An 8,133-nucleotide genomic window follows, 5' to 3' on the forward strand; every position below is an offset into this window, starting at 1 on the left:
TACTGAGTACACACAGCACCATCCAGTAGAACTTTCTGCAATGATAGAAACATTTTGTGATCTGTACTGTCCAATACAGTAGCCACTAGCCACATGTGGCTACAGAGCACTTGACATGTGGCTAGTGCAACTGAGAATCTGAATTATTAATTCTATTTAATTCCTATTCAAATTGAAATAACCACATATGGCTACTGTATTGGACAGCCTCCTACGGATATCTGAAAGGCCACAGGGAGGAGGGGAACAGTGGCGGTGTTACAGATACAAACATTTGTAGGTTCCATTTATGGGCTGCCACATGCTAAACACTTTACATATCTTGCCTCATGGAATGTTCACAAAGGCCCTGTATTTAATACCAGGTGGGTCCTGGTATTAATCCATTTTACAGATGAGAAAACTGTGGATCATAGAAGTGACCTTTCGAGGTCTCACAGCTAAGAAGTAGTAAATCTGGGCTTTGCAGTCGAGTCCGTCTGACTGCAGAGGCCAGACTCTTCTCACTAACCACATACACTGGGGAGAAAGGATGTGCGTGTGCTCCATTCCCACCCAAGCCCTATCCCCCGAGTTGGTGCTCATGGTTTCCCTGCAACATCAGTGGACGTTCCCAGTTCTACTCAGAGCACCACACACATACCCGCGCCTCTCTGCACAGAGGAGTGTGTGACCCAAGGGCCAGCCATCAGGACACAGATAAACTAGCTCCAGCCACAGGCACATTACAAAGGGGTAGCTGGCTTTCCTGCTCTGTGATTCTAGCTACGCAAGATGTATAGAGGGGGCTATAGTGAGGGTCAGCAGCACCCCATTTCTCTCCAGTCCTGAAGAGCTGGGTTCTGGAGAAGCGGGGGCTGCTTGAGCCTGAAGGGTGGAAAAGACTCGTTATGTCTGAGTACCTTGTCCTCATAAGTGCGTTCTGCATGTGTGTATGCACATATCCTTGCCTACTCGCTCATTTTCACTTCCTGGGAGTTATAGGCATTGCAAAAAACATCCTTTTTGGTCACCCAAGATCCAAGGCTGACTAGGAACAGGAGTGACAACATTTGCACTATGCACCATGACAGGATTTTTAAGTGGAAGTCCGTACAGTCATCTCACAGAGACGAATATACCTTCCGTGATTCCTGCCCTCAGCTAGAAATGCCACCTGCAGGACCTGCTAGCTCGTGGCCTTCTCATTCCAAGCATACCTACACTCTCAACACTATCCTGCCACAAATAGCCACTCTGAGCACCAGGTCCTGTGCACCTGGTTGTCTCAAAGATGTTGCTTAATAGCCCCTTTTTAGAAGATTCTCAGATTTTCCGGAGCCAGAGTTCTTTGCCCTGGGACCAATTTGGAGTGGGTGGGCAGCAGCTGTCTCTACGTACCCTGGCCCTGTTGGCTAGAACAGCCTGTGTGCACAGCTGAGATGCCTCACGCTCACTGTGGCACACCCACATGTCTATGTTCATGACAGGTGTGCCCACACCTGGTGTACGCTTCCTCAGGGCCAGTACGCCTGCCTGCATTCTTCCTGTCTGAAGGCAGAGAGCTGTGTCATTTGGGGAGGAGAAGTCCCGTGGACCAGTTTGGGAGCTTACTAAGCAGGTCCAGCTGGGCAGCTCATCCATTTCGTGCCAGTTTGTGTCCCTCCTGGGCAGACCCAGGGCAACTGGCCCCTCATCCACAGGTGTCCTCTGGGCCTGCTCTCTAGAGACTTTTTCTGCCATCGGTTGTGACATCTAGACCCAGGGTTTCCTTGATTCTCCAAGGAGACCTGGGTACTGCTTGAGGCTTTAGATGTGTGCTTTGGATCCTGGCAGCCACCACAGGCACTGGCGGCTCCCAGGGTCCTATGCTGTGTCTCATGACAGGGCAAAGTGTAGGATGGGGGTCAAATTGGCGAAGGTAGGGCAGTGCCCAGGAAGCAGGGCACAGCCCTAATCCTGCCTTCACACCCTGGGGTCCTCCTCTTCCTCTCCGTCACCCTCGGGCTGCCTGTCTGAGCTCTGCTTTCTCTCCCCTGCAGCCCCTCTCTTTTCCCATTGCCTTGCAGGCCTCTTCTCTGGTGTAACCTCCCGCTGACCCTGCTTTATTTACAGGTTTTTGCTTCGGGACCAGCTTTGTTCCTCAACACATCGTTGTGTCTGGAATAAGGGGCTGGACACAGAGGTTCCGTGCCCAGGCTGGGTGGGGCTCTCAGGCCCCCAGCATCTCCCATGCCTATGGGAGATGTGGGGCTGCACCTTTTCCCCTCAAGCACATGGTCTAGGCATGCTTCCGCTGCAGCCCTGTCACCTGCCCCGTCCCCTTCCCCCTCAGTGCCTGCTGCTATTTGCATGGCCCTTAGATTGGGCATTTTGTGACTCTGGCCCTTCGCAGCTGCTAATAGGATACGTTCTTTTATTTCAGGACAGATCACTGCGGCCAGAGGAGATCGAAGGTGAGACCTGGCCCCTCAAGGGAAAGGGTTGCTCAGCCACCCAGGAAATGAGGGAAGGGAGATTGGTGGGAAGAGAGGCAGAGACGGCCTCCAGGGACAGCGCCCGGGACAAAGCCGGTATCCTCTGTGGAGCCAGGCGTCAGAGGAGTGTGCAGTCCTGGGCAGCTCCGCAGCCCGGTTCTCTAAGCCAACGGGCCCTTGGGTTGCCACTGCCCTCAGAGGCTCTGCAGGTCCCACCTCTGACCACAACCACCTTCGGTCCCTTCCCCAGAGCTCCGAGAGGCCTTCAGAGAATTTGACAAGGACAAGGATGGCTACATCAACTGTCGGGACCTGGGCAACTGCATGCGCACCATGGGCTACATGCCCACCGAGATGGAGCTTATTGAGCTGTCCCAGCAGATCAACATGAACCGTGAGTCCTTACTCTGGGCACCTGCCCTTTCTGTCCTTCCCCTTGCAGCCGTCTGGGGTCAGACAGGCCTGGCTTCAGATTCTGGGCTCACCTCCTTCCAGCTCTGTGACCTGGGGCAAACCACTTACCCTCTCTGAGCCTTAGTTTCCTCCCCCAGAAAATGAGGGTGTAACAGGAGGAGTGGAGCAGAGAAAGTCAATCGGAGAATGCATTTGAAACAGCCCAATACCTGGCACACAGTGAGAGTCGAACAGAGAGATGCTATTATTACTATGTTTTTCTCTTAGTTTGGGTTCTCCCAGAAGCAGGCCTGAGACGAGGATTTGAAAGTGTAAGTAGTTTATTCAGTAGGTGATGAAAAGCATCGATAGGGAGTAGGGAAGTGAGACAGGGAAGAGAAAGAGCCAGCAAAGGGTGCGCTCTTGTCAGCTACCACTGGCTGGAGTTTAATTCTGCTGGGGAACTCAGAGAGTTAGGGTAGCAGCCTACTTCAGAGTTATACTCCCACCCTCACCTCTCCAGCTGGGCATTTATCCCCCAAACTCCTGTCAGTCACTGGTGGAAAGCTGGTGCGAGCAGGCTGTAGGTGGGTGTGAGGTCCCCAGCACTTCTTCATCCTGAGAGTTGGAAGTTGAGCTTCCATTTGTACCACAAGACTTGTGGGCTAGGTGCCCAGAACCTCTGCTTCTCTCTCTGCCTTTCTGCGTGTCTCTGTCTGTCCGCCTCTGAAATTCTTTACTTGTCTCTGTGACCTAATGTTTCTTTCTCCCATATCTACCTCTACCCACTTCCTGACTTGTTTCCTTCATCAACCCCTGGTCACTCCCCTGAGCCATTCTTTAACAAACCACCTGTCGATGGTCACCTTTCTGTCAGCATTTGGCTTTCGGTGAAATCTTGGACCTAGCTCTGGGCAGGTCAGGGAGAAGTTGACAGTACCTAATTAGAGGTGGGGAATGGTTAGATGGATGACCTAGCTCTTTCCTTTGTCCTCAGTGGGTGGCCATGTGGATTTTGATGACTTTGTGGAACTAATGGGACCTAAACTCCTGGCGGAGACGGCAGATATGATTGGAGTAAAGGAACTGAGAGATGCTTTCCGAGAGGTGAGTGATGGGCAGTAGACAGGCAAGGTGTAGGTAGATTATTAGAATCCCAACCCCAAGATGGCTAATTTGAAAAGAAACCTGAACCCTGGATCCCAGACCAGGGGAAGGAGCTTGGAAAAAGAAGAGTCTCTGGGGAAGGGGAACAGTGACTCTGGAGAAGAAGCTCAATCTTGTGATCTGCTTCTGCTGGTCTCTGTATTGTAGCTACTTCTCCCTCCTTCCTGCCCTCTCTAGTTTGACACCAATGGTGATGGGGAGATAAGCACCAGTGAGCTGCGAGAGGCCATGAGGAAACTCTTGGGTCATCAGGTGGGACACCGAGACATAGAAGAAATTATCCGAGATGTGGACCTCAATGGGGATGGACGAGTGGACTTTGAAGGTAGGTGGGGCTTGAAAGTTGGAGAGAAACCAGGGCAGTAGTGGCCATCCATGGAGCCTCTAACTGTGTATCCATCATGCGACCATCGGTCCCCTCCAACTTTCTATCCCCCTATCCTTCCATTCTGCCACCCCTCCATTTATGCACCACTCTAGTCTGCATCCATCCCTATATCCATCCGTCCATCCATCCATCCATCCATCCATCCATCCATCCATTAGTTCATATCTGTCTCTCCAGCTATTCATTCATCCATTCCAGGTACCCATTTACCCAATCCTTCATCTCTAAACAATCTTCTTTAGAACCATTTATTCATTCACTTATCTATCCATCCATGCATCAGCTCATTCTTCTACACATTCACCTGTGCATTCATCCGTGCACCCATCTACCCATGTACATCTCCCCATCTAGCTATGCATCTATACTTCTCTACATTTGTTCATACATTTATATATATCTCCATCTGCCTATATTTCTACCCATACTTCCATTGATCTATCTATCCACCTGTCTGTAGAGTGACTTCCCCATCTGTATTGAACTTCGCATCCATCCATTCATCTATCCCTGTCCATCTCTATACATCTCTATCTGTCTGACTGTCCATCTCCTCCTGCATCCATCCATAGTAGGTATTTTTTGAATGTCACATTTCTCAAGCCGATACTCAGGCCCCTAAGATCAGACCACAGCTCACCTCCCCAGCTGCAGCTCTTACCATTCCTCCACTCCCTCTATAAAGCCGCACTAAAATACTTGTCCACGAACCTGCTTGGCTCTCGTTTGAACTCCCTGTTCTTTTAGTCAGGATACCTTTGATTCTGTTGTTCCCTTGGACTAAATTCTATTCATCCTTCAAGACCCAGAAGTGGGGTCACTTCCTCCAGCCCTTCTTCCATGAACTTCCTCTTTTCTGAGTTTTATGGCACCTCTGACTCACCCTTATTCTTCACACTGTCCCCTAACTACTAGCTATAGTTGTCTTTTTGCTCGACTCTGAACTTTTTGGGAAGAGGAACCCTGTTTCCTTGATCTCCGCATTTCTCCGCCTAACTCAGTACCTGGCACATCAGTAATAATCATAATAGTTATTATTTATTATATATTTATTATGTACCAATCACTGTACTAAGTAGCTTTACATATATTACCTCATTTAATTCTCACAATGACTCTATGGATTTCACTATTATTATTTCATGAGATAAGGAAGCCGAGGTTTACAGAATATAACTTGCTCAAGATTTCCTTATCAGTAGAAGGCAGAGTTGGGTCATAAACCCAGGACTGGAATCTCAACCACAACATGCATAACACTGCGTGACGCCATTTTCGACACCGTGGGATACACGGGGGAAAGTACAGTAAAACATCGACTCCGTACTCCAGGTACTTGCATTCTGAGCAGAAAAGCAAGATAAATATGTGCCAGACTGTGAGTGTGTCTAGAACACAAAGGTTGGGAGACCTTTTCTGGGGATTAGAAGCAGCTACTAATACTTCAAGGTTGGAGTAGTCGGTCTTCAAGGTTGAAGAGAGTGTGGCTAGATGGAGCGAAGGCTTTGCTACCACCAGATCTGAGAATCTCAGGACAGCTCATTTCCAGGTAAGTGCTCCCCACAGATAACAGCTCAGCATTTCTCATTCATTTCACCAGCATGTATTAGACACCTACTGTGTGCTGAGACCTGAGCCCTGCCTTGAAGAGCCCAAGACCAGCAAGGAAGACAGGAGCCAACAGAATAGTTTATGCTGTTTTGGGAGAAGTATAATGGGTTGTGGGGTACAGAGGGGGCATGCGTGCCAAGCCAGAGGGGGGATTAGGGAAGGCTTCCTGGATAAGGCTATAAATAAGCAGAGACCTAAGAAATGAGTAGGAGCTACCAGGTGAAAAAGAATGAAGCGATATTTATCCAAACGAGTTGAAAACTTACCTCCACAAAGAAACCTGCACACAGATATTTATAACAGCTTTATTCATAGTTGCCAAAACCTGGAAGTAACCAAGATGTCCTTCAGCAGGTGAATGGATAAATAAACTGGTTCATCCAGACAATGGAATGTTATACAGAGCTAAAAAGACATGAGCTATCCAACCATGAGAAGATATGGAAGAAACTTAAATTCATACTACGAAGTGAAAGAAGCCGATCTGAAAGGGCTACATACTGTGCGCTTCCAACTGTATGACATTCTGGAAAAGGCAAAACTATGAAGACAGTAAAAAGATCAGTGGTTGCCAGGGGCTGTGCAGGGAGGTGGGGACGATAGGCGGAGCACAGAGGATTTTTAAGGCAGTGAGACTATTCCATATGACACTATAACAGTGGATATGTGTCAGTACACATTTGTCCAAATCCATAGAATTTACAACACTGAGAGTGAACCCCAGTGGAACTATGGGCTTGGGGTGATGATATGTCACTGTAGGTTCATTGATTTGAACATTTGTCCCGCTCTGGTGGGGAGGTTGATAGTGGGGGACGGTGTGCCTGTATGGAGACAGGGGGTCCATGGGAACTCTCTGTACTTTCTGCTTAATTTTGACGTGAACCTAAAACTGCTCTAAAAAATAAAGTCTAATTTGGAAAAAAAAAAAAAAGGAAACGGGACAAGTTTCAGGAAAGCTGAAAGGTCAGAGGGAGGGAGGGAGGAAGTACCAGTTGCACCTAAGTTGCTAAAAGAAGGATCTGTACAGTTGGAGCATGAGATTGGGGGTGCGTGGTGAGAGATGAGGCTGGAGATGTCAGCTGGGGTCAGAGCAGGGGTGGGCCTTGAGGTCATGTCAGGATACGGGACATTATCCAGAGGTTTAAGAAGGGGCTCAGATATGCAGATTAGAAAGCTCAGCTAACTGCTGTGCAGATGAATTGGAAGAGGCAGAATGGATGTGGGGGATCAGCACAAAGTCAGGAGTAGTGTCAGTGGAGAGGGGACACGGATCTGAGGGAGATTTGAAAGCAGCACCCTGAGCGGGGGCCCTGACTGCTGCTTTCTCCCTACCCTCTCCTGTACCCTCCCAGAGTTTGTCCGGATGATGTCCCGCTGAGGCCGTGAGGGCCCCTCCAGGACTGCCAAGCTCCCACAGGCGGGGAGAAGAGAAGCCAGAGCTGGCCTCACCCCGCCGTAGCCGCCGAGAGCCCAGGATGTACTGGTGGAAGGGGCCTGCCTGCACCCGGGGAGGTGCCCACCCCGGACCCCCACCCCTGCACTGTGAAAGACTCACAACTCCTGCAACTGGAAAAGGGGGTGCCCGCCGACAAGGAGGCCACAGTGCCAAGCCCGCAGAGGTCATGCAAGGCGCCAAGTGCCATGTGCCCAGCCACTGCTGGCTGGGCGGGCCAGGGAGCCGGCCAGCAGATCCCACACAGCATGTCTGCCCTGGGGCAAAGCCTCTTGCTGCCCTCCTTAGCTCTGTGCCCGTCCCAGCTCGCCTCAGCCCTGTTATCTCAGAACCAATAAAAATATTTCCAAGAGAGAGGCAGTCGTGGGGGCCTTTCCTTCTTGCGCTGGTTAGATGACACGTTTCCTGAGTACCAACTGCACGCCCAGAACTGTCTGGACATTCCGGCATTGAACATTCATTTATTGAGAATCTTTTAGATATCCAGCTATTTCCTCACTCATCTCAGAAGCCAGAACCTGGTGCCTCTAACTGAAAGGGAGACTGGGGGATGTAGTGTTTTTGCTGGGTACGCAGCTGCCACAAAGTCAAGTTCTCCAGTAAGCTCCTCACTTAATATCGTTGATAGGTCTGAGACTTTAAGCAAAACGTGTAACGAAATC

At 49.8% G+C, this 8,133-nt stretch overlaps 1 protein-coding gene across 4 annotated transcripts in view; it reads left to right on the forward strand.

The window, feature by feature from the left end:
- Window positions 1–7,856, forward strand: part of CABP1 (calcium binding protein 1) — a 21,111-nt gene extending 13,255 nt beyond the window's left edge. The window contains exons 2-6 of one of the 4 annotated variants that reach the window (XM_039868329.1): window positions 2,405–2,435; window positions 2,707–2,850; window positions 3,847–3,956; window positions 4,194–4,341; window positions 7,371–7,824. In XM_039868329.1, coding sequence (XP_039724263.1) covers window positions 2,405–2,435; window positions 2,707–2,850; window positions 3,847–3,956; window positions 4,194–4,341; window positions 7,371–7,396 — 459 coding nt within the window. In that variant the 3' untranslated portion in view covers window positions 7,397–7,824. Of the gene's footprint in view, window positions 1–2,404; window positions 2,436–2,706; window positions 2,851–3,846; window positions 3,957–4,193; window positions 4,342–6,004 lie in introns of all 4 variants that reach the window. The other 3 variants (XM_039868331.1, XM_039868332.1, XM_039868330.1) reach the window with 3 other exon arrangements.
- The last annotated feature ends 277 nt before the right edge of the window (window positions 7,857–8,133 follow it).

The sequence above is a fragment of the Pteropus medius genome, unplaced genomic scaffold (assembly GCF_902729225.1).
Source record: "Pteropus medius unplaced genomic scaffold, Ma_sr-lr_union100, whole genome shotgun sequence".
In the NCBI taxonomy this organism is placed as follows: Eukaryota; Metazoa; Chordata; class Mammalia; order Chiroptera; family Pteropodidae; genus Pteropus; species Pteropus medius.